The sequence below is a fragment of the Odocoileus virginianus genome, chromosome 2 (genome assembly GCF_023699985.2).
Source record: "Odocoileus virginianus isolate 20LAN1187 ecotype Illinois chromosome 2, Ovbor_1.2, whole genome shotgun sequence".
In the NCBI taxonomy this organism is placed as follows: Eukaryota; Metazoa; Chordata; class Mammalia; order Artiodactyla; family Cervidae; genus Odocoileus; species Odocoileus virginianus.
Window position 1 is genome coordinate 36,607,129 of NC_069675.1, and position 26,792 is coordinate 36,633,920.

The 26,792-nt window shown below is 37.8% G+C and overlaps 1 protein-coding gene and 1 long non-coding RNA gene across 4 annotated transcripts in view; one reads left to right on the forward strand and one right to left on the reverse strand.

The window, feature by feature from the left end:
• Positions 1–26,792, forward strand: part of LOC110147518 (uncharacterized) — a 445,714-nt gene that overhangs the window by 182,071 nt on the left and 236,851 nt on the right. For both annotated transcript variants that reach the window (XR_011492090.1, XR_002316879.2), the window contains one exon: positions 19,405–19,507. This is a non-coding gene — a long non-coding RNA (uncharacterized lncRNA). The remainder of the gene's footprint in view (positions 1–19,404; positions 19,508–26,792) is intronic.
• The window catches only part of EFEMP1 (EGF containing fibulin extracellular matrix protein 1), a 70,512-nt gene continuing 49,287 nt past the window's right edge, over positions 5,568–26,792 (reverse strand). For both annotated transcript variants that reach the window (XM_020909028.2, XM_020909029.2), the window contains exons 5-11: positions 23,586–23,708; positions 19,500–19,619; positions 18,431–18,550; positions 17,079–17,198; positions 12,628–12,751; positions 12,353–12,548; positions 5,568–6,199 (exon numbers count right to left, since the gene is read on the reverse strand). In XM_020909028.2, coding sequence (XP_020764687.2) covers positions 6,038–6,199; positions 12,353–12,548; positions 12,628–12,751; positions 17,079–17,198; positions 18,431–18,550; positions 19,500–19,619; positions 23,586–23,708 — 965 coding nt within the window. In that variant the 3' untranslated portion in view covers positions 5,568–6,037. The remainder of the gene's footprint in view (positions 6,200–12,352; positions 12,549–12,627; positions 12,752–17,078; positions 17,199–18,430; positions 18,551–19,499; positions 19,620–23,585; positions 23,709–26,792) is intronic.

Below are 26,792 nucleotides of genomic sequence, written 5' to 3' on the forward strand. Positions count from 1 at the left end.
CTTCTTCTGGGGCACAGAAACCAAGATACCTGATTTAAGTCACTTTAAGAAACATAAACACTAAAATAAAAAACATGGAATACAGTTTTTAAAGGAAATAAATAATTTGGTATTCAACAAAATTACTTATTTGTGTTAAATGTGTCTGTTTAAAAAGGATGCTGAGATTCTGATGAAATTAATTTAGTTTCTGTGGGAAGATAAAAAAGAACCAAATTATTGCATTCAGGGCTTTAAAATTCTCTTGCGTTTATAATCCAACTCTGGCTTATTAAAGGAGTCTGTGCTCTGTTAACATACACATGTGCTTATAATATAAACAGCTTAAATAGACATCTGTGTTGACTACATATAAATGGCAGTTAACTTTTTGCCTTGTTTCTGTTCAACAATCCTGATATTTTAGTCTGCTGGCCAGATGAAACAAGATTGGCTTTTTGGTACCAGATGTGTCACAGTTTGCATTTGTATTTTGCAGGTGCTCCCCCCAGCTGGGAAGATGGAAACTTGCCCTCTCTCTGAGATGATGAGTCAGGATAGAAATACAAATATGTTAAAAATAATTCAACATATTAATGGAAGGCTTTGTCCCTTGTGGGCTTCTTATGTGTAACATATGAGTAGGCCAGCAGCTGTTCTATATTTTAAAAGAAGAACTAGAAAGTTAGAGGCATACATGGCCATTCAAAACATAAGCAACTGCTTGCAATCATGGAAACAAGTTTCAACAATAAACTTGTATTTGTGAAGCTTCCCCCCAAATAATAATCCCACTGGGTCATGTTCAGATGGTCTTAGGGTATTGAACAATCTTTCTATTTCCATCCTTTGCATTTAGTAAAACAACATCCTTGTAGAGGCAGAGTGGTAGAGATAACTATATTCTTTAGATAAAAATGGGGATTGATTTCTAGCTTATTTCCACCCTCTATATATTTTAAATCACAGTAAAAAGTCCTAACTTTTTTTGGGGGGAGGGTCATTTTTCAAATTGAGGATGAGGTGAATTAAGTAAGTAAGTGATGTCATCATAGTATTTATTTTGGCTGCACTGGGTCCTCAATGCAGCATATGGGCTCTTTGTTGGTGCCCTTGGGCTTTCTCTAGTTGCAGTGAGTAGGGGTTTATTCTCTAGTTGCAGTGCAGAGGCTTCTGCACTGCATCATAGTGATGGCTTCTCTTGTGGAGCACGGGCTCTAGGGTGTGTGGGCTTTAACAGTTGTGGTGCACAGACTTAGTTGCCCCACAGCATGTGGGATCTTAGTTCTTGAACAAGGGATCAAACCCATGTCCCTTGCATTGGAAGGTGGATTCTTAACCACTGGACCACCAAGGAAGCTCCAGGGAGATCATTTCAACTTAAACATTGTGAAAGAACCAAAAGTCCCACAGTCGGCTGAGTTGTTAATAAAATATGGTATCTCTTATGTTATTTCAAACGTCTAAAGCAAGAATGCTTTAGGTGATGAGGTGATGATGTTCGTTGTTTGCTCCTTCAATAAACACCCAATGAATGTTAACTGATATCAGGACTGGCAGTAATCTTTCATTAACCCCTTACCTTCCACTGATCTTATGGGAGGAAGGACTTATTGTCTTTTGGTCTAGTTTCTGAATGAGGAGAATGCTAACCCCTTTCCACCCTTACTGTCGCTCTCAAAGCTCCCCCATGCAGAGAGTTCTGTTTGTACCTTTAGGAATAGGCTTTCTTTTTTCCTTTTAGAAATTTCTAAGCTCTCAAGTATAGTAAGGTCTACATGATTGGTCCTTGAGTTTCAGTTTCTAGAGTTCAGAAGTATTTTGTGTAACAATTCTTTTCGCCTCATTGAAGGTTTTTTAGAGAACAAATGAGCAAAGTTTAACAGAGTAAATCAGAATCAGGTTAGTACCTGTGCTATTTCAATCCTTTTGCAGTTAACAGCAGTGGTGACAACTGTTTGTGGTAATCAGCAAAGCTGGTCCACAGTTTGGGGTGGATACTGCAGGAAGAAGCTTGGAAGGAAAGTGATTGCTTGTTGGTGTTGAAACTTGGAGTATAGCCAACAAAAAGAGCCCTAATCTAAGTCATAAGACATTCATTCAAGGCACAGTGCTCTTGCTCAATAAACTGTGACCTTGAAAGTCTTTTTAAAAAAGTTTTGTTTATTTATGATTGGAGTATAGTTGCTTTACAGTGTTGTATTAGTCTCTATTGTACAGCAAAGTGAATCACATTTAGGTCACCATAAAGCACAGAGTAGGTTGAGCAAGTGTTAATAACTTGGTTTCACCAGGTGGCATCTAAGTTTAGAACCCTATTATTATTAAAAAGAAGTGTAGGTAATGGGAGATTTTATGTTTAAAAGAGATGAAGTCTGCCTATTGTCAAAAAAACTATTTTAAGAGGGAAATTTGGCAGCTTGAAGGGAAGTTATTCTCCTTTTGAGATGTCTTAGCAACCAAGAGGTCTTTTCTAACTGCTATCAGAAAATACCTCTGTCCAGTCAGAGAGCATGGAAGTTTCAGAACCTAGGTATGGGCATTGGACTGGTGATGGAAATTACTAGTTCAGTTTTCATTATTGAGGCTTACTGAGTAAGAACATGTGGTTTTTCTGGAAGCATGTTTGGAAGTGTGGGAACCTATGACTTGAATTTTTTGCTGGCAAAACAAAGTAAAATCATTTTAAGTTTAACATGAGAAATAATATTTCAGTTAGAATCAGTAGAAATGAGCAAAACATGCATAATTTAACAGTGAAAACCAAAAAAAGTTATTTTGAATTGTAATTTAAAAATTTACAGCTAAACTGGATTATTTCTCATGTCCTTGTCCCTGGCAATGAACTCTCATTTTGAAGACATGTTTTGGGGTAGGAGCTATTAGTTTTCTTTTTTACCAATGTCCAGTGCTTCCCAAGGGAGAAGGCAATGGCAACCCACTCCAGTACTCTTGCCTGGAAAATCCCATGGACGGAGGAGCCTGGTGGGCTGCAGTCCACGGGGTCGCTAAGAGTCAGACGCAACTAAGCGACTTCACTTTCACTTTTCACTTTCATGCGTTGGAGAAGGAAATGGCAACCCACGCCAGTGTTCTTGCCTGGAGAATCCCAGGGACGGGGGAGCCTGGTGGGCTGCCGTCTCTGGGGTCGCACAGAGTCAGACACGACTGAAGCGATTTAGCAGCAGCAGCAGCAGCAGCAGTGCTTCCCAACAGCCACTGCATACAAAGAAGACTCAAGTGTTGTAAAAAGTTTGGCAAATAAAGCCACCTTTTCTCTCAGTGCAGCTCAGGTATAAGGAATAGTTATAGTTTTTAAAGATGAAAAAAAAAACCACCTTGTTTCAATATCCTAGTTTCATGTATAAAGAAACCAAGGTGCCAAGAAGCTAAGTCTCATAACTCGTTAATGTTCGAATTGAGACTCAAACCCTGGTTCGTCTATGTTCCATCACACTGTTAGATGCTGGAAGAGACCACCATAGAAGCTGCTCAATTAATGTTTGCTGCTGAATAATAATGACTCTGATGATGAATTATTTTCATAATTCTTATCCATGGGAGCTGGTTTAAATCAGTGATTCTCGTGGAGGAGGGAAGGTGGGAGTCATGTGTAGTTTGAAAACAAAGCTTTGCCTTACTGCTTTGGTTTGTTTTCAGTGATGATATTTACTTTATTTTGAATTTCAAATTATGTTTGAAGAGAGCACAAGATTTTTATGTTTACTGAGGACAATTGTACCCGTAAAATGACTCATGTGTTAGTTTCTTTCAGGATTTTGCTTATGTGAATAAAATTTATTTTTCACTTGCTCTTCCTTTTAGTTAAAAATGAAACTAAAAATGGGTGATTTAGACTGTAATCAGTTTCCTTTTGGATACTCCATATACAAAGAAACTGCAGGTGAAAACAACCTATCAACTATAGTCTATCAACTGATGAATGGATAAACAAATGTGGTATATTTATACAATGGAATATCACTCAGTCATAAAAAGGAGTGAAATACTTACATATGTTACAACATGGCTGAACTTTGAGGACATTATGCTAAGTGAAAGAAGCCAGACACAAACAGAAATCTATTGTATGATTCTAGTTGGATGAATCATCTAGAATAGGCAAATTTGGAGAGATAGAAAGTAGACAGGTGGTAACTCCCACCAAAGCTTGTGGGAAGGGGGAATAATGAGTGACTGCTAATGGGTATGGACTTTATTTTTGAGTGATGGACATGTTACAAAACTAGGTACTAGTGATATTTGCATAATATTGTAATATACTAAACGCCACTGAATTGTACACTCCAAAATGGTGCGTTTTATCTGTATTTTACTATTAAAAAGAAGAAAAGGGATTGCATCAGTGACACTTTATCAACCCTTTTCATGCGTTTATGATTTGTGAATAGGACTAGGTGTTGGGATGAAAGGGAAACCATCTTGTTTGCAGTTAATGGCTTCTGTAGGTCCAAAAAATATATATACACAAAATATATTATTATTTTATCATAGATTATATTTAAATTATATAAATATATAAATTATAATGTATAAAATATTTGTAGAATATATTATTGTGTGTGCTTAGTCACTCAGTTGTGTCCGACTCTTTGCAACTCCATGGATTGCAGCCTGCCAGGCTCCTCTGTCCATGGGGATTATCCAGGCATACTAGATTGGGTTGCCATGCCCTCCTCCAGGGGGTCTTCCCAACCCAGGCCTCCCACATTGCAGGGGGATTCTTTTACTGACTGAGCCACCAGGGAATACTGGGGTGGGTAGCCTATCCATTCTCCAGAGAATCTTCCTCACCCAGAAATTGAACCAGGGTCTCCTGCCTTGCAGGTGGATTCTTTACCAGCTGAGCTACCAGGGAAGCCAGAAGTATATATAACCTATGCAGGGGCTTCCCAGGTGGCACAATGCAAGAGGCGCAAGAGATGTGAGTTCGGTCCTCGGGCCGGGAAGATCCCCTGGGGTAGGAAATGGCAACCCATTCCAGTATTCTTGCCTGAAAAATTCCATGGACAGAGAAGCCTGGTGGCTTACATTCCATGGGGTCACAAAGAATTAGATACAACTGAGCAACTGAGCACACATTTTAACACATAGATTATATGTACTTCTATAATTATATATATTTTAGAGGTGGGGGTAGAAGGTCAGGACTTATGCATGTCACCAGAACCTGACCATGCTGGCACCCTGATCTTGGACTTCCAGCCTCCAGACTGTGAAAATAAATTTATGTTGTTTATAAGCCACTCGGTTAGTCTATAGTACTTTGTTATAGCAACTTAAACTGACTAGCACACCAAGTGTGCTTCTTCTGGTCAACTCCAAAGTGGTTTAGAAATGAATTTGTTTTCTCATCTCCTCCCCATAGATTTCTCAATATAATAATTTTCTAGGGGATATCTTATTCATTGTGGGAATTTTGCTTACTGTTTTTGTTTATAATCATAACAAAAATTTCTGAAAAAATGTAAAATATAGAAACTACTATACTATGTGATAGTGATTTATTACTATGTAATAAACAACTACATTTAGACTGATCTTAAAAGTAAAAACCAACACAAATATTCTCATTTTCTAAAGAAATATATCTTTATTGACTTTTTCTATTTTCTTACAAAGCAGTTAAAATCTCATTCTTGAACTTGCATGCTGTTCAATGTTATGGTGGCTGTCTCCTTATGAGACTGTCAGTGGAGCTGTGGTAAGTTTCCTTAAGCACCACAGAAGACAATCATTGCGTGGTCCCACTTTTCCAGAAAAGAATCCAAGTTTCACTAGGAAGAGTATGCTTAGCTCTCTTGAAGAAGACCAGTTTAGTGGATTAATGTCTAATTTACATACAGTAAGAAAGACAACCTTTGAATCTTTACAGATTAAATGCCCACTTTATACCATGGTGTAATTGTTTGAATTATTCATGAGTGTACAGTATATAGATGTAGATGAACTAGATATGTCTATAAATAAAATAGTGCTTTAAGATAACAATATTCTTTGGCTGATTTAAATGCCTACAGTGGACTCTTTAAAAACACTAAAATGAAAATGGCCCCACTATTATTGTCAATCTTAACACTGAACTAGTGCGGAAGGTTCCTATACTGTTGACTGTCAGCATCTCCAGGTCCACTATATATTCTCTTGGTCCTGATAGCGACTTCACCAGCACAAGCATTGCACTTACAGGACTTGTTTGCTAAAATGAAAGAAAAATGAGGGAGTGAGAGAATAATTTTTCCTCTATTGGAGTTTCTATTATTTGTGAATACACTTCCTTATAAGAATTAGGGGAAGAATTCTGAGGTAGGATTAAAGTCACTACTTAGTCCATTCTTGGTTATAATCCTTCTTGAATCTTGTCTCTTGTCCACACAGTCATTAGTTTCAGATATAGGGACATGTTCTTTTGATAGTTCTTTGTTTTCTTTCATCTCTCTGTGTTAATTTTTCTCTTCACTTATATTGAGTAGTTATATCAGTAAGACTTCCCTGGTGGCTCAGATGGGGTAAAGCGTCTGCCTACAATGTGGGAGACCTGGGTTCAATCCCTGGGTCAGGAAGATCTCCTGGAGAAGGGAATGGCAACCCACTCCAGTATTCTTGCCACCCCCCCAAAAAAGGGTTCAAAGAAATATTTTGGAGAAGGAAATGGCAACCTACTCCAGTACTCTTGCCTGGAAAATCCCATGGACGGAGAAGCCTAGTAGGCTACAGTTCATGGGGTCTCAAAGAGTCAGACATGACTGAGCGACTTCACTTTATATCAATAAGAGACTGCAATTCAAGTGAGAATGACTCATTATAGAGACTGCAGTTTATGTGAGAATCTGATATTTTTTGGACTGATAAAAAAGGTTGTCACCTTTCACTTCTCACCATTGTGGATCTGTTTATATTCTCATAGGTGAAGAAATATATAAATAGTTAGTTTCAATAGAATGTGGCAAACGCTAAGATATGCGGGGATATGCAGGGTTACATGGAGATACATAGAGGCATATGTATGTGTATGTGTATGTGTTAGTTGCTCAATCGTATCTGACCCCATGGGCTGCAGTCTGATAGGCTCCTCTGTCCATGGAATTTTGCAGGCAAGAATACTGCAGTGGGTTGCTATTCCCTTCTCTAGGGGATCTTTCAGACCCAGGGATTAAACTTGGGTCTCTCGCATTGCAGGCAGATTCTTTACCATTTGAGCCACCAGGGAAGTCCATATAGAGGTGTATACACACAGGGAAAAAGAGAGGGAGTCTGAAGCGTTAAGGGAAGGCCTTTGATTGCTTGAGGACAGTCACTCAGAATAATTGGGAGTTTTGTAAAGAAGGATGTTCTAGAGAAATGGATGCAGTTTCATTTTGATGGACAATATGATGGTACTGGAGACTCCAGAGAGATCAGTTTGGACAGGCAGGCAGGTAGATGTGTGGATCTGGATGCCAAGAGGAGGGCAGGGATAGAAACAATGGGTTAGGACTTTCGCTGTCACTTCAACTGTGTGCGTGCTAAGTTGCTTCAGTTGTGTCCGGCCCTTGTGACCTTATGGACTGTAGCCTGCCAGGCTCTTCTGTCCATGGGATTCTCCGGGCAAGCACACTGGAGTGGGTTGCCATGCCTTCCTCCAGGGTATCTTCCCGACCCAGGGATGGAACCCGAGTCTCTTATGTCTCTTGAATTGGCAGGTGGGTTCTTTAATACTAGCACTACCTGGGGAACACAGTCACTTCAACACATGGACGTTAAACCAAGGGAGAAAATGTACACATGATAATGATGGGTCCAGGAGAAGCCAACATTTAAGGATGGGCAGAAGAGAAACCATCGAAGGAAACTGAGAAGAAATAGATAATTAAGTAAAAAACAGATGAACAGCAGGAAGTGCCCAATAGAGCAGGGGAGGATGAGGGTGACTAGAACTGAAAAATGCCTCTGAATATAGCAGTTTGGATGCTGTTGGTGGCTTTTTTCCAGAGCAATTTCAGTAAGGTAGTGGGAATAGAAGGCAGAAGAGTAACTAGGAAGTGAGAAAGTAGAGACTGTGATTACAGACTATGCTTTAAGAACCTTGGCTAGGAAGGGAGAACAGAGAGAGGAGGCAACATCTAGAGGGAAAACAAGTTGGATATGTAGGAGGTATATTAGAATTTAATAGGGTAAGTTCCCAAAGGAAATGGAATGAAGAATACAGGGGTGAGTTGGCCAAGAAGGATAGAAGGGGGACACATGGAATTAAATTTGCCAGGGATAGGATGATAAGTTCAAATAATTCATGACTGTTGGTTTCAGTGGTTTCAGAAGAGTAGGAGGTGAGTTCACCTACTGAAAATAAAGGGTGACTCCATGGACATGAATTTGAGCAAGCTCCAGGAGTTGGTGATGGACCGGGAGACCTGGCATGCTGCAGTCCATGGGGTTGCAAAGAGCCGGACATGACTGAGCAACTGAACTGAAGTACTTAAAGAGTATGGGGACATTTGCAATCAGCGACTGAAGAGAAGGAACAAAAAGGAACAAAGGAAGTAAGAGGATTGTTGAGCATACTGAGGACACATCTGAAGATTTAAAATGTTACCAATCTGTGCTGACGAGGTGGGTATGAAAATAGATATGGATTATGTGATTGATCTAGGGTTGCTGGATAAGGAGTGGAGGTGCTGATGACAGTAGTTCAAGGGTCCACCAAGAAGTTATAGGCTGTAAGAAAATGGGGGATGAGGGGTCAGAGGACTAACATCACTTTGAGGGTAAAGTGAGGGCATGAAAGAGGAGAATCAATCCCTGAGGGGATCACTGGAGACTTAAGCTTCCAGTGTGGAACTGTTCTGAATGATAAAAGTGTCCATCATGTGGCTATGGGGTGTCCATCATGGGCTATGGCAGAGTGACATGAAGCTGAAGTTCATGGGAGATGACATGGCCCCCATGTCATTTGTAGGCTAAGGTCTGGATGACTATAATGGTGCCCAATTCTGAGTGAACTGAATCTCACCTACTCCCTACACACTCTCCCTGAGTGAGCTCATCCATAGCCATGGCTTCAAGCATGACAAATCTGCCAGTGACTTTAAAGTCTATACCATGAATTCCAAGCCCACATATCTAATACTCTACTCAGATTTACTTGGAAGTCTCAAGGCAACCAGTACTCCATGTGTCCAAACTGAACTCCTTGGCTTCCTCTCCACACTAACTCCTTCCTTATCTCAGTAAATGGTCCCACCATCTACTGTTGCTCAAGACAGAAACTTGGAGGTTATCCATGATGTTTCATTCTCCTTCACCTCCCCATAAAAAATGGCTTACCAAGTCATGTAGCTCTTCGTATATTATCATAAATCTGTCCACTTCTTTTGGACACACTGCTACCACCCTAGACCCCCATCTTTTGAATTACTGGTCTCTCCATTTCCATTTTTGCTCCACTTCAACCCAGGCTCTACAGTGTAGCCAGGGTTTCTTTCTTTCTTTTTTTAATGAAAATCTGATAGCAACTCCTCTTTTGAAACCCTTAGTATGGTCTGTCATGCATTATGTGATATAGGCCCTGCTCATCTCTCTAAGCTTCTTTCAAATCACTCTGACTATAGCACCTGGAGTTGTAGATCAATTTGTCTGTTTTTTATTCCTTCCATTTGCTAGTCTCTAACTGCTAGTCTTCAGTTTAAATCTACTTCCAGGAAGCTCCCAGACCACTGCTATCTTGGTTGGGGTTGACATTTAGTGTATTCATGAGGAATTTGCCATGTTCAGTTGAAACATTCAGCACACTTGCGAACAGTTGTTCAATGCTTGACCATAAGCCCTACTGGGGCCAAAACTGGTTTGGTTATATCACTGCTCTATCTCTAGAACTTAGCATGGTACTTGCCTCTTATAGGTAACAGTGAAGGTGTTGATTGAATTAATTCATTCATTTAAAAATATTTTTGAGCACCTGTAAAATGCCAGGTACCATTCATTCTATGTGCTGTACATGGAAAAGTGAACAGATAGACAATGTCTCTGCTCATTGTCCTCACACTGTAGTAGGTGACACAGACAAATAAATATTATGGAAGGTGGTGCTAGGGGTTATGAACAAAAATAAGTCTCAGTAAGGGAGGACAGATATTGGTTGGTGTGGGTGAAGGATGGTATTCTACCTTCAATTTCATGTTTTACTTCTTTCTAATGTGTTCACTTATCTAAGGAAGATTTTCTCAGTATTCTCCCAAAAGGAATATAAATAAAATCCTATATCCCTCAGATTCTTTCAAGGATAAGGTCCAGTCTCATCCTTATCAAGAAATTGTCTTTGACTCCTAATTCTTTGATGTCTTGTACCATGGAATTAAACACAATTAAACACTGCTGCTGTTTTCATAGGTGTTAACTATGCCACAAAGTAATATTTAAAGCTCTTTGATATAAGGAACTGTGTATTACATACACCTAGAATGGAACTGAGCATATAATAAATGTTTAACTAATGCCTGCTGATTGTAAATGGCCTCAGCACAAGTGGAATTTCAGTGAAGACATTTTGTATGATTTGATACAATGACTTTTTGAATTATGTGATAAGAAGTAGTCTTGAAATACCTTTTTATTTTAAATGCTTCTTTTTGGTTTTCAAATAGTATTTAATTCTGGGATTATAAAAGTTGACAATATTTTATATCATTCATTAAAAGGGATTTTACTTGAGAAAAATACTGTATTTATATTTGATAATATCAAGTTGACAAGTGCATTGATATGAATCATAAAGCTTTAATAGTGCCATGTTTATTAAAAAAACATGCAGGAACTTTGCATAACTATTTGTTGATACTCCTAGGAAATTTTTTTTCTTAAATTATACCTAAGGAACTTTGCATAACTATTTGTTGATACTCCTAGGAAATTTTTTTTCTTAAATTATACCTAAGAGTTCCAAATGGAAAATTATTTTTAAAGCAGATTTTAAGATGAACCTATTTTGTTGCCATGGGTTACAAATAATGTGATTTCTTTGGGATAAAATTATTAAATTGTTATTATCTGAACTGTGTGAAGTTCCTTTAAAGTAAATTTCTTAAAAATATCTAGTGTATCTCAAATTTAAAGCATCAAATGTTAAATAAGTTTATTTTTAGTTATTAGAAAAAAGAATAGTAACAGATTGTATTTGGGTTGGGTTTTTCTCTTCAGAAGTTGGTCATGAGAAATTAATCATTTCTAATTTACTGGCAAAGAAACAGAATCACATAATTCTGGAGCTGGAAGGGAACTTAATATATCAAAGAACAGGATAAACGTGTAAACATTAAAAATCTGTAAACTCTACCACAAGGATGAATTTCCCAATTTACTTTTCATATTCTCAAAATGAAATATTGACCTTAAAATTCGATTAAAAGTGAAGAGTGCCCAAAGGAGTTTTGAGAAAATTGTAACTGGATGAATAACATCCTTAGCATGAAACAGTTACCGTAACCCTGCAAACTGGTTGGTGGGGTGCCATCATTTTCACATGAAGTGGTGAGCCATATTTAAAATGTCAAAATTTTAACCTAAAATGAACTTGCTAAGATTTTGCAGGGGGACTGGACTGCTGAGACATTGGAGTCAGGAAGATGTGCTGGGAAACCCCTGGAGGGATTAGAGAGGAGCTAAGAGCCAGTTTAAAGGAAGAGAGTCAGGGACATGAGGAGGCAAAGATAACACAGGGGACACTGTGAAGGGAGAAATGACAGAATTCAGAGAAAGATTTCATATAGGCAATGAAAGAAAAGGAAAACATAAAGGTGACCTCACATTGCCTTCCTGGAAATTTGCAAGAATGGTACAACTTATTGGTTGTATACATGGTACAAGGGTGGGAGGTTGAGGTCACTTCTCAGATACTTCTGGGTCTTAGTTTTGGTGCAAATGTAAATAATATTGTGAATGTAACAATAAGGAATTCAGGGTTTTTGAAAAGTTCTGTAGGAATTATTTTTTCTATGTCCAATTAAATAGCTATCACTGATTTGTAGTGTCTATTTAGTGTGTGTGTGTGTGTGTGTGTGTGTGCGCGCGCACGCAGGCGGGCTTGTATTTTGGTGGTCACATATAACTCTGTTATAGTCTATAATTTTTATCTGAGTGAATTTAGAGAAGCTATTTCATCTCCCTGGGTCTCAGTTTTCTGTAAAATATGGAGATAAATATTAATCTTACCAAATATCAATATTATCAAGAGGATTATGAGATAATGCATACAGGAAGGCCTTACACAATGCCTGCACATAAAAACTCTTATGTTGGCTTTCTTTCCAAGTGAATTACTATCAAACAACAACAAACTTGAACCATTCTCAACAGCTAAGGTTGCCCTCAGGATACTTACTCTTAGGTAGAACTCTCCATTTTCATTTCCAGATTTAATCCGAAAAGTGTTGATAGTGTTGGCATAAATGGTTGTGGCCTGTATTTGGAAGATGTCTGATGGTACAGACCTATCAGATCGAATGCTCATGTATTTGTAGATGATGGATTGAGGAAGTTCTCTGCACATTGCGTTTGAAACTGGGCAAACACATCGGCTGCAGAGACAAAAGTATTCACTGTTAGGCTTGGTAAAATCAGAAGATTCTCAGTTTCAAAAGTTCTGGTTTTTCTTACTTCTCTGATGTTAGAACATAGGGATCTTGACAAGGATTTCGTGGGTAACAACGGAAGCCGCCATGATAATTCCAACACATTTCATCTTCCCGACATTCATTTGTGGTCTCACACTCATTTATATCTGTAGAGATGCAGAGTCAAAGAGTTTACTGATATAAGTAAATTGCCTAAGTGGCAGATGCCAGTTTGCCACCAGAAGGAGGTATATGAGAATCTGGACTATTTAATTTGATTTAGACCTAAAACTTGGTGGGACCTGAATTCATTGCATTTAATTCAGAACAGACGTAGTGAAACCATTCTCGACAGATTAATATGTGTCATTTCATCATATTTTATCAAGCATCTATTATTCGTCTGTTGAATTCAAAGCCAAATGCTAGGCCATTGACTGCTTAAATATAAGTGAAAGACACCACTTCTTGGGGGATTAGGGAAGGCTGAAGGAAGGAGGAGCCCTCTCAACTTGGCCTAGAAAAGGTGGTGGTTAGATAGGATTTTTATCATGGAGGTGGGGAGGGCCTTCCAGTGTGAGAAAGCAGCAAACAAAAACTGGAGATAGAAGTTTGTTGTCAGGCTCAGGAGCTTGAAGAGAGGGAAAAGCTAGAATGTGGTTTCAGTAAGTTGTAGCATGCTGCTGGATAGTTGGTGCTTTGGGAGTGGGTTACACTGCCCTTAAGAAGCTGTTTACAGGAGCAGAAATGAAGCTATGAAGCATTCCAGTATGCGAAAGTGAAAGTCGCTCGGTTGTGTCTGACTTTGCAACCCCATGGACTATGCAATCCATGGAATTCTGCAGGCCAGAGTACTGGAGTGGGTAGCTGTTCCCTTCTCCAAGGGAGCTCCCCAACTCAGGGATTGAACCCAGGTCTCCCACATTGTGGGAAGATTCTTTACCAGCTGAGCCACAAGGGAAGCCCAAGAATACTAGAGTGGGTGGCCTATCCCTTCTCCAGCAGATCTTCCTGAACAAGAAATCAAACCGGGGTCTCCTGCATTGCAGGCAGATTCTTTATCAGCTGAGCTACCAGGGAAGCCCATAGAATGTGGCTATTTAAAGATCATGGGGAAGAAGAGGAATTAAGGAAGGGGCTGTCAGCAGTGAGAAGCAACCCAGGAAAATGCTGTTCAAGGAGGTCAGAACAGGAGAGAGTCTCAGGAAGGAGGATTGTGGAAAGGTCAGACTGGACAAAGACTGAGTTTAGATTTGGGAATCAAGAGTTCCCAGATGATATCTGAGAGAACAGTTTCTCCAGAGAACCATTATATTTACAACAATGATAAAAATTACATTAATATGCACATCCTTATGTGTGCCTCTCTTTACACTTGAATAATGATAAGATTTTATCCAATATAAATCTTTTCTGAATCATTCCTTCCACACAATCAGATATTTTCATTCATTAATTTACTTATTCCATAAATAATTTACTGAATTCTTGTTAACAAGGCAGTCATAGCCTAGTTGCTGGGATGTGATCTCTTTCTTCTCTCTGAATTCTTATATCTCATTTTTCCTCTTTTGGGGCCTTTATTGGTTTCTGCTTTGCATTATTGAAATCTGCATGTTTGTTTCAATCCTTCTATTAGCTTGTAACCTCCTGGAGGGTAAGCGCCATCGTGCACATCTTTTTATCCCTTTTCACATAGCATGAATGCACTGGAGGCACCTGGATTTTAGCAAATATTAAACTGAATGTGAGAGTTGGACTGTAAAGAAAGCTGAGCACCAAAGAATTGATGCTTTTGAACTGTGGTGTTGGAGAAGACTCTTGAGAGTCCCTTGGATTGCAAGGAGATCCAACCAGTCCATCCTAAAGATCAGTCCTGGGTGTTCATTGGAAGGACTGATGTTGAAGCTGAAACTCCAATATTTTGGCCACCTGATGTGAAAAGCTGACTCATTTGAAAAGATCCTGATGCTGGGAAAGATTGAGGGCAGGAGGAGAAGGGGATGACAGAGGATGAGATGGTTGGATGGTATCACTGACTCAATGGACATGATTTTGGGTAAACTCAGGGAGTTGGTGATGGACAGGGAGGCCTGGCATGCTGTGGTTCATGGGGTCGCAAAGAGTTGGACACGACTGAGCGACTGAACTGACTGACTGACTGAAACTGAACTAAGTTGTTCTTCACACACATGTGGAGATTGTGAGAAAGATATCTCTATTTGACATGAAGGAAAAACAAATAAGGGTTAAGTGTCTCATCCAAGTGTATACAAATAGTGACAGGCATCTTTCCACCATAAGGTACTGCATCCTCTAAATGAGAATAATTCCATTCTTTGTCTTTGGAGAAAAAAATTTTTCTTTTAGCTTCCAAACTGGCAAGAGCTATCTGGAACCCAAGAGGAGACTGGAAAAGCCATGCAGTTTCCAAGAGTCAGTTACAAAAAGTATCTTCTTTTGGACTGGCTATGGCTAAAGAAAGAACTTAGATTCCTCAGAAGAAATCACAGCTGACTTGTCCTTTCAATATTTTTCACTTTTTTGAAAAATAAAGATGCTGCTTAACTACAGGACTGGTTTTTTATATGGAGTTCAAAAGTGGCAAAAGGAAGCTTTATGTAGTAATTTTATTTGTTACTTCCAGTAATTTACAGCCTAGCTTAATCAGCTCCTTAATCATTTTGGAAGGTTTTTCAGAAATGATTAATAGTATTAAAATATTTCATGAGTGTGTCTGTGTATCTGAGTATTCTCTCTCTCTGTTTCTCTTCCTCACCACTGTCCCTTTCCCTCCCCACACCAACAAGCACATACACAGAGAGTTTTCATTTTTGCAAGACTGTGGAAATGAGAACAGTTACTTCATCCCCCAAATAAACTTTTTAGGGGAAGGTGAGAATCGAAACTCTTTTGGTATTAATTTAACCTGTGGACTGTTGGGAAGGGATGCTTTCAGTGGGGTAAACCAGTTGTTTTATATCTTAAAAGAATGGTCTCTGTCACAAAAAAATGTTTTAGTTTAACAAATATTCTTCAAGATATAACACTGATGAATCTCTTATTTGCAATTCCACTGCATTTCACCTTTCATCATAACAGATACAAATGTTTCCATATTAATAAAGTAGGCAGGTAACTGAGTGTTAACTTGTTTCTGTCTTTTGCTGGGTATCAAGTCCATTTTTTGATTTAAAAAACACATAGATATTTGTTTGAAAGGCTCCAGGGAAATTGGTTAAGATAACCCTCTGGCTAACATTTTCCTGCATGTAATATTCATGTTAAAAGTCTCAATTAGAGTTCAGAAAATAAAACCTTTGGAATGCAATGTTTTTTCACAATTAACATTACAGAGTCTCTAGTAACCTTGAAAGGGGTAGAAAGATGTTACTTGCGTAATGAACTACATTCTGATTATGCTCATGTTTTGTGGTTAGATTCTAGTTGAATAATCACATGCATGCTATAAAGTATCAAGTAATAGATGTTCCTGTGAGTTAATATTTCCCTGCAAAATCATGATGCAGATTAAGAATCTTATCTCCTTTCCTAGATATTTTCTTTTCTTAGCAAAATTTTACTGTCCTTCTAGAAAAAATTTGCTAGGTCATTTATATTGCTAGGTAAATTTCATAAAAACATCTTGAATTTTCCAGGCTTTATAGTTTATAGTTTTTCTGTGTATTATTCCATTTCATTCCCTCAACTCCCTTTTCCAAATGAGAAAGTTCAGGCTCAGAGAAATCTAATAATTTGTTAAAATTGTATAGATAGAATGTCTTATAGTTGGGTCTTCAACAGATTTTGTGTCTTCAAATTCAGTCATTTTTTTTCACTTATTTATATAAACATGTTTGTACCAAATTTTCCAGGATTTTCAAATCTTTCAGAGAAATTCTGAAATCATCCTATGTAGGGAGCTGCATCTTCTACCTATATGTCACTATGAAGATCACCTAAATATTTATTTTAAAACTGGATCAAAAGACATTAGCTATTTTTGGATTAATAGTTTCTTTTTTTGACTGAAGAATTCAGGCACATTTTAATACACATGATGCTGATTTTGTCAACATGTATTACTATCCAGTTTATAATCCTAATGTTTTAGAGAGTTGTGATCTTTTTGAGGTACACCTAACCACACATTAAGCTTATGTTCTACACTGAATTCATGGTGAAATATTTTAATAATTGAATCATTTTTGGTGGATGATTAGAGGATGTATATCATAGGAATTATGTAGGCTATTTAGAATGCATATTAATATTTTATTAAAATTATTTCTATTTTAAGAAAAAATTATTACTTTAAATATTTCAAAGAAAGATAACATTGAATATCCTCTTTATGAGGTGTGCATGTCTCATGATCAACAGGGGAAAAAAGAGCTCAAATTGTAAAAAACAAGAGTCTGTGGTGGAGATTCCAATACTTCCTCCCTGCTTTTCTTGGTTAAAACTTAACAGATCTGAAAACGATAAACTTACCCTGACATGTTCTACCTCTCACCACCTGGTATCCTTGGGGGCACATACACGAGAATTTCCCAGGTTCGTTTACACACTGATACTGACACAGGTAGCTCGAAGTTCTGCATTCATCAATGTCTGTTGAACCAGACAAAAGCAACAACATAGAGTTGAACACTTACATGTCATTATTTTGGTAATTTTTTAAAAAACATTGCAATCTCTGAAACAGAAATGCAATACTTTATAAGAGGCTCAAATGCAAGTTCTAACAATATCAGCTTATTTCTCATGGAACTTCACAGAGCAGAGAATTTTCTTACCATCAGTTTTACTCAATTACTGCTGACACTTTGGCAAATCCTGGAACTAACCATCCTAGCTGAGCAGACTGAAAGAAGTGGTTTGTGGTTGATGATCCTCGTGTTGTGCTTGGCAGACCCACCCTTGATGCAGATTCATATTTGCCTTCTCAGAAATTAGGTGGCTCTGCTTCCAAGTTCATCTGAGTTTTGAACTCCCAAGTTCCAACCCTGTGCAAGCTTCTAGAGGTTGATGCCCTGGCAGAAAGGATTTGCATTTCTTAATGGTGCTGTTCTTACAGTTTGCTCAGAAGGGCAGAGGCAGCCATCCAGAGCCAACCCCCTTTTGGTTTTGAGTGCAGAGGCATGATGGGAGGCCTCTCTGTGTAGGGTGTGATCTTTGTGGCCCCAAGTAAAGCTGGGACAGTTTGTGAGAAAGTCAAGAGTGTGAAGTGTCAATGGCATCCCCCTCAGGATGTCTTAGGCCATTTGAAGTACACAGTGGAGCGAGCATGTGCAGTGGACTCTGATGGTGATCCCTCTAGTTAAATGGCCCTCTTCTTGATCATGTGGAGAGTGAAACGAAGGCACCTTAAGAAATGTGCCCCGAGCATGCAGTGGCAGGGATGCCTAGGGGCCAGATCTTTTGGTTTCTATTCTAATGTTCCTGACATGCAATCAGCTACTTTTGAACTTAAATATGCCACTAGTCCCCTGGAATTCTCATTAGACACAGAATTTGATTCAGTAGGTCTGGGCTGGGGCGTGAGAGTCTACAATTTCACAGGCCCCTAGGAGGTGCCTATTCTGCTGGCCCATCACACTTGAGAAGCAAGACACTAGAGTACCCTTGCTAATTATAAGACCCAGCCTACATCTAGTATTTCAATTATTTTTTCTCCTTTCTTTTGATAACATACTAAAAAGACAGTGTTATAAGTGAACTAAGTTAACTGGATTTTAGAACATAATAAAAATTTGCTTTCTTAGACAGGTATATACTCGGATAAAGCAACAGCAAAAACAGGAACTGTGCTATTACTACCAATTATTTGGATGATATTTTACCTTCACAGTTGAGCCTGTCACTGCTTAGCTCATATCCTTGATTGCACTGACAGATGAATGAACCAAGAATGTTGTAGCATTGCTGAGCACATTGATTGCTGGCATCACATTCATTTATATCTGAAAGGCAAGGTCATACACACTTATATATTTATGACTTTAAACATAGCCTTGCTCTTTTGTACCTATGTCATCGGATGATAAGTGAGTAATTCCCTAGCTGGATTCTTTGCCTTGCAGAAGCTCACTGGAGAACATCCATTCAGGTCTCATATTTATTGGAACAACTTCAAACATCTGTCATGTACTTCTTTTAGAAATACCAGAATATTTTTTTTCCTGGGAATGACGGTTAGTTTGGTGTTTGATGAATCTTTCCAAAAGAATTTAATGATTCTAATAAATATACATTCCAGTATCTATTTTCTTTTATTGTTCAAATGCAAAATGCCAAGTCTATAAATAATTGATATAAGACACATACTGATATGGTCTCTCAGCATGCTGTAGTGAAGATTTATCTGTGCTATTTATTACTTTTTAAATGGGTCCTGTTAAATTCCATTACAATTATAACATAAGCCTTTGAGACCCATACAGAGTTTTGCAATGCTCTAAGGCACTGAAAATATTGTGAAAAGGCATTTTTCCTGCACTAGATTTTTTCCATGTCATGCCAATCTTAAAATTGTGTGCTGTGACATTGCATTCTGAAAGGGTAGCAGAAGCATGTGAAAATCAGATGCACTCTCAGCAGAAAGTTTATGTATCTGAACTTGTAGTAAACACTTTGGCACCTTCAGTGTTTGTATCACACACTGTTGACTAACTGGTGTGTGTATATCAATTGATCTATAGTTAAAACCTTTTTTTTTTGATACTGTCACAATGGAGAACTAAAACAAAAGTTAAAAATTTTTACCATTTACATCTTGATGTGTTTTTAGAAACCAGACTGGTTATTGTCTTTTCAGCTTTATGTGGGGAAGTTGATGGAAACCATGAATATAGAAAACTGGAGATACTCCTGGAAAGACAGAAATTGGTTGGCTGTTTCCAGAAGACTTACCTACACAGGTATAGTTGTTTGCTGCCAACTGAAAGCCAGGACTGCACTGGCAATAAAATGATCCTGGCGTGTTCACACATCTTTGGTGGCAATATGGAGGGATGGCGCATTCGTCTATATCTAGGTTATTAAGCACACATGCAAAGAGAACCAAATTACCGACTATCCAAATTACTATTATTGATCTGTTTAATCTCAAGTTCTCAGCAGAACATTATCTAGAAAACCTGGAGACCTCATTTTAAAAGTAATTATTTTTCTTTTTAAAAAATTAGGGTATATGTGCTTTAAATATAACTTTTGTATGCCCTCTGTAGCTAAATGAGATGTTAAGAACAAAGACTTCATAAACCTGGCTGGATGGGTTGAGATTTAAAGAGGGAAAAGTAATTAAAACTATTTCACATATAAGTGAGAATGTCAGGCTGGGAATATAAAAGCTTATTTATAATTTTAGAAGTAGAAAAGAACTATGGAAGAATTGAGATACAGTATAAAACTAAGAAAGGAGGCTGGTGCTCCGTTGGTGACCTTGGTGAAGTCACTCAAATGTTCAGTAGTTTGTTTTTTCTTCCATAAAATGTAGACAGTAAAGCTTACTATGTGTATCTCATGAAGTTTCTGTGAGAATCAAGTGAAAGAATGCTGTGGAAGGAATGGGATACTAAACAAGTTACTTTTTGAGAGTGCCTTTCTGATACACTGATCAAGTGTTCCAGCCTGTGTCCTTCTCATATAAATATTTCCAACTATAAAATGCTCAGTTGAGAACTTGCAGAATAGAATTAATATTTTAGAAACATAATAGAATTTCATTAATTCACAAGTGTACACTTTGTGACAACTCAAATATGGCATGTGTAATTTAAAATAATAGTTATATACTATCAATGCAATGATACTATCTTATGGGAAAACTGAAAATAAAACATAACTTTATGCTGAACTCTTCTGGTATTTTAATAACTATAAGTGTGGGAGGCAGTGTGCTCAAGTAGGTAGTATACCACAAGGTAACCTGAGTTTAAGTCTTTGTTCTGGCATTTACTAGCTTGGTCTTAACCTCTCAGAGTTTCCATTTCCTCTTTTGTGAGTAATAATACAACAATGTGGTAGGGTTGTTGGGGGGATAACATGAAATGATATAGGCAAACTTCCTTGCACAAAATAGGTAAAAACAAATGGAAGCTATTATGAATAAGCTGCAAATATATGTGATTTAACTTGAATATTAAATAAACAATAACAATGTTCACATAGCTTCCCTCCTAACTTATTTAGCTGTCTGATCAGATTTTATGTCAGGGAGGCCATTTCTGTCCATCCATATAAAATAACTTCTGCTCCATCTACCCCTAATCCTGCTTTATATTTCTTTGAAGCCAGTGACACTCCCTGCCATTGTGTTATGTGTTTATTTGCTTCTTGTCTGTCTTCCTCACTATAATGCATGGCAAATAAGATCCATTTTCTCCCCTTGAGGTAGAGATAAAGTATTTTTTGTCTGTTGTGTGCTTAATACCTAGAATAGGGTTTGGCACGGTAGGTGCTCAATAAACATTAGTTGAATGAATGGAAAGTTCATATTAATTAAGAGCAGCTGTGGCACAGTCCTTCTAGTACCTAGTATCATAGCCAGGTGACAATGTCAATAGCTAAGTTATGTAATTGGTACTTTCTAATAGCTCCATGAGGGCCGTGATTCTGTAAAATCTGTTTGTTTACCACAGTGGTCCAGCACCTAGCACACAGTAAGCCATCAATAAATATTTGATGAATAAATGGTGTATGTCTTTTCAACAAGTAAACATTCACTGAACCTTTGTTATTTGTTAGCATTGTGGTTGGCAATGTAGGTTTATACTGCTAAACATATGATGATAATCATATGTATATTCTACTCCATCTTGTATGGAAAACAGGCATGAAAACAAATTATTGCATGGAATTATAAGATCAAGAATAGAAAAGTGTACAAGAGATAAAGGGAGCACCATTCCACTCAAAGTGTGACTTGCTGACCACTGCTGGTCTATTTGGACCAGTCCACAATGAATAAGTATAGAAATTGGGAACATGTGTTTAGGAATAGCAATTTGGTGTTACTGCAACATTCTTATTGTACTCTACAGAAGTATTCATCTATAACAGGCTAGAAATTTACAAAAACAATCCACCAAAGTTTGAGAATTACTGGCATAGAGGAGGGAGTGACTATATTTGGGGAGATCATGGAATACTTCCCAGAGGAAGTGACCTTGACCTGGAATTTAAGATTTGAATAGGAGTTTGTCAGGAGTGCATGTCTCTGGTACTGAAAGCTTATACAGAGGTAGCAAAGAGTGACACTGTGTGATGTATTGGGGAACTATAACTCATGGGACAAAGCTAAAGTGTAATTGTTTTGGCAGGAGAAGGGTGTTGTTACAAGAGAGTTGGGCAAGGATCAGATGGGTAAGACCTTATATGCTGTTGAGGAATGCAGTGTTAATTCTGGGGGTGAGGGGAACAGCAGGGAAGTCACATGATTAGATATGAATTTAAGGACATCTCCTACCATATCATAAAGAGCTCTAACCATATGTTCTATTTGCTTTGATTCTTCCCATAGTAGGCTGGGTTTGTTCTTCTTCTATACTTATTATACCCTCAGTTGTTTATTTTCCTGACTAATACAATGGGCAAAACTTTGGTGCCTATGAATTTTTCCAAACAATTTTCTCCTAAATCACAGCTTCAGTCACTGCAAATTCCTGGTCCTTCATCAGAGACTAGACACTAGCCCCAGCACCTAGCAGAGCCCCATGGCAGAGAGAGCAGGGCCAGGGCCTATGAGAGCTCAGAGTGGACACCCTGACACCAACAGTTCACATTCACTGGTGAAAATTGAATGTGGCGTTACCTGTCCCCAGAGATTTTTATCCTCTGTTCCTGAGAGAAAATAAGGATTCTTCACTGATCTAATGGTATGAGGAAGTATGTAAGTCAGTGGACAAAGGGAGTCAATTACAGAGTTTCATCCTAGTACTGGGCCTCAAGATTGCACCCAGAACACTTTAGTTGACTTCTTATTTGCCAGCCTCCCCATATTGTGTTCTCTCAGTCATTCAGTATGCATGCATTGAGCATCTACTTGGCTGGCAGACTTCAGGGACTGGGGAGACAACAATGACACAAACCAGACCTGGCTCCTGCCCTCAGAGAACTCAACTGGAGCTCTCAAGAAGGACTCACGTGTTGAGGTTCTAGTACTGGAGCCACTTGTAACATAAAGAATGTTTAGTACAAGTCTGTTAACTCATTACATAATGATGGCACACAACTATTCAACCCAGGACCAGGCACCATTCTAAGCACTCCTGCACATGAGCTCTTGAGATAGGGGCTGGTTTTATTTCCACAGTACAAAGGAAAGAAGTGAGACACAGAGGATTTAAGTAACTCAAAGTGAGTTAGGGATGGAGCTGGGATTTGAACCTTACTATTCGCTCTATAGAGCTTCCCACGTGACTCAGTGGTAAAGAATCCACCTGCCAATAAAGGAGATGCAAGAGATGCAGGTTCTATCCCTGGGTCGGGAAGATCCCCTGGAGTAGGAAATGGCAACCCGCTCCAGTATTCCTGCTTGGAAAATCCCATGGACAGAGAAGCCTGGTGGGCTACAGTTTGTGGGGCCACAAAGAGTTGGACATGACTGAGTGACGGGGCACACACACAGCACACACTTGCTCTGTGAGCTATGTTACACTAAAGCCTAGTGAACGAAGCCCATAGCATCAGTGTTTTAGAGCGAGGACACCAAATAACTAGTTTAAATGATTTTCCTCTTTGCTTTTGTGGTCTCACTCATACCCTAAGTTTCTGCTTTTGCTTAGTCTAAGATGTAACTGACACTTTGATATCCAGAATATGCTTAACCTATAAAGTTGTTTTTTTCTCGTTAATATGGAAAATGGGTTGGTAGTCAATGAAAGAATAAGCATTATCATTCTGCAAATAAAGATGAGTGCTTTGACTTGAAGGCCTGAGGGTTAAACAATTAAGATGCTCCAGACAGGACTTGGCTCACTGCACTGTTGTACTTACCTACACATTGCTCTCCTCGCTTCTGATACCCAGGAGGGCATTGACAGGTGAAGGAACCTCGTAAATTGATGCACACTTGATCGGCCCTACAGTTGTGTGTCCCTGCAGTGCATTCATCTATGTCTGATAAAGACAAGAGCACAGAAAGAGTTTGAGTTGACTGTGGAGATGTTGGTATTTCCTCCATCTTTTTTGACATACTTTTCTTAAAGAAACCAAGTTTTCACTCTATTCTCAAAACATTACTCTGTAATACTCTTTTATCGGAAATGCTTAAAATGATAAATTATTTCAAGTGTTCAGAAAGTAATTTCATAGATGCCACTGTATATCACTTATTAATAGATTTAACAAATACTACATTCTGCCATGCATGCCTTAGTTCACTTTGTTTTGTTAAGAAATGAAACACTGGAGGTGTAACCAAAGCTTTAGTCTATTCTCATCCCTTTATCCACCCACCTACTACCATCCTGGTAAGTGTGAATCCTTCCTTGAGATTTTTTTTTTATACTTTCATTGAACATATTTGCACCCATTAGCATATATGGTATTGTTTTGGGTGTTTTGAAATGTTAAATTGTATGATACTTGCTTTTTCACCCAATATATCACATTTGAAGTAATTTCTAAAAATCATTCTAAAAAATAATAAAATATATAATAATATATTTAATAATATATTGTATATATTAATATATAATATAATTCAACATATATAATATAATATATAATAATAAAAATAAAATAATAATAAAGTATTCTAATTATTTCTAAAAATTATTAGACCAGTCTCTAAAAGTCTGCCTAATACCTTGGTAAAAATCAAGCTTTAATATTATGCATTGCTTGTTGCTGTTTTTTTTTGGTGTGTGTCAACTTTAGCATAACATGGATGAATAAACTTTTCATTGCAGAGTTCAAAATAAAAGGGATTAAATTTAATCATATTCCTCTAGGAGAGATAGGCTGGTGTAGTTTAAAATACATATTTTACCAAAGCATTTCACGTTTTGAAATAATTTACTAAATGTACCTTAAGGAGTAGGTAGATTTAGTTCTAGAAAAGTAAAAAAATGTTCAGTTTGAGATCAACATGTATATGCATGGCAGAGTCCCTTCATTGTTTACCTGAAACTACCACAACATTGTTAATCAGCTCTACCCCAATACAAAATAAAAAGTTTAAAGTCTGGGGAAAAATATGATGTGGATTTGTGTGTGTGCACTCGTATTGGAATAATTTATAAGTGAAATTTAGTTCTGCCTTCACCACATCACCTTTGCGTTCATTTGAATCACTCATATTTATGAGGTTAAATAGCACAGATGAAAAGATTATGAAATTTTGGCATTCTTCAACAACTGAAGACTCTTAGCTTCATTTAAAAATATCTAAAATTTGTAATTCCTGGATGACAGATTTTGCATAAAAACAGAGAGGTTTTGGGGTATCTGAATCATCACTGTGGTAGACCCATGGAGTTGCTTTGGAGGAAATAGTGGGCCAAAAATCAGTACTGAAAATGAACCATCAATAATTAGAATTTATTCCTAAATCCTGCCTTCCCTTTAAGAGGCTCAGAGAGTTGCCCCAGGTGTATTGCCTTTCATCTTCCTTTATTTTCAAGCATAATTGCTGCACTTTCACTACTCAGTATATTAATGTAGGAAGCTCAGGTTATAAGAGAGTTGTCTTCAGATATCGGCTTTGGTTAGCTGGGTGTGGAAAAGACAAGAGGGATTCTTTCCAAGAGAAAGAGGGAGGGGAGATAAAGAATCCCCTAGGGGTGCCTGGCTGTTTATTGGATAATAACCTGTAAAAGCATCTACTTACATAATTCTTATTATCCGGGTTTAAAGTTCTGGCAAAATTTTTGTTATTATTTTTATGTCTGTTTTGAAAATTTTTATTACTATTTTCAAATCAGTGATTACAATTCTGTCCCTTCTAGGTACTATGCAAAGGTACAGCAATCTTTCTTTGAAATTATCTGCTTTTTTTGGTGTGTCTTTTATTATTTTCTCATATGCACTTGATGAAAACATGTCTACTGGGGTTTCTTCAGAGCTTTATGACTCGCTAATACAGAAATGACAGCAGAATTCCTATTGTTTTATGTCAAGAACATTTGCCAGCATTTGCAGTGATAACAGCCCTGAGAGATACAGCAATGTGAGATTCAGATGTGGCAAGTTTCCTCAGTACATGCTGGCAGAAGATCAAGGGCTTGGGTTGGCTGCTGCATTTTCTAAAGGAGGCCTCACCAGTGACTGTGGCTTTTCTTTCTGAGACATCCCTTTGCAAACTGCCTCCACCCCATCGCATTCCTGATGTGATTTCCTTCCTATTCTTTTTTTTTCTGTCCCCTTCAGTTCTCTTTGATAAATAGGCTAACATTTCCAGTGGAATTAATATATCATTAAATAGGTTTCATATATAAAAGTCATGCTCCCTGGACCAGTTCCTTTTTAAGAGCCAGGTTTGTTTACCTTCTAAGAAGGATAATTTAATAAAAGTATTAGGTGAATTAAAGTAATTCAATAAAAAAAAGAACCCAAAAAGCAAATAAAATGCCACCATCTCTACTGCCACTATATTCTTTTCTCTGTCAATAACAAACAAAACTGAAACAGGATTTCCCTCACCTAGGATTGACTGGTGATATTTTTAATGTACTTTCTACTTAGCTGGATTCTCTTTTAGTTTTAATTCTTTCAGATGGGAAAACTCCCTGAAATTCAATAAAACACAATTGCATGAAATCCCCTTTAAGAAATTGTTCCAAAGGAGTTGAATGGATGCTTCATCTTATACTTTGAGCTGCATCTGCTAGTAAATGAACAGACTACATTTTCATTTATGGCTTTTCTGACTTGGGTTTAGAATATTTATCTCCTTTTCTTTTTGCAAGTTATGTAATGCTGAAGGATGTGTATATAAACCAGATTTCTCTGAACTATCTTCAATAAGACTGTAAATTTGTTGGTTTATTTAAATAACATGGTTTTATTAATTTGAAAGTTGTTCTTTGAGATCTTGTTATTGTTTATTCACACATGTACACAAAATCATGCAAAAATCATTTTACATTGTTAAACTCTTTTATGCTTATCTTTTCTACTTGTATGCATCTAAAATATACTACTATGCTAGAAACTCAAAGCAGACTATCCATCTCTGTGCAGATGCACCAGCAGACCTGG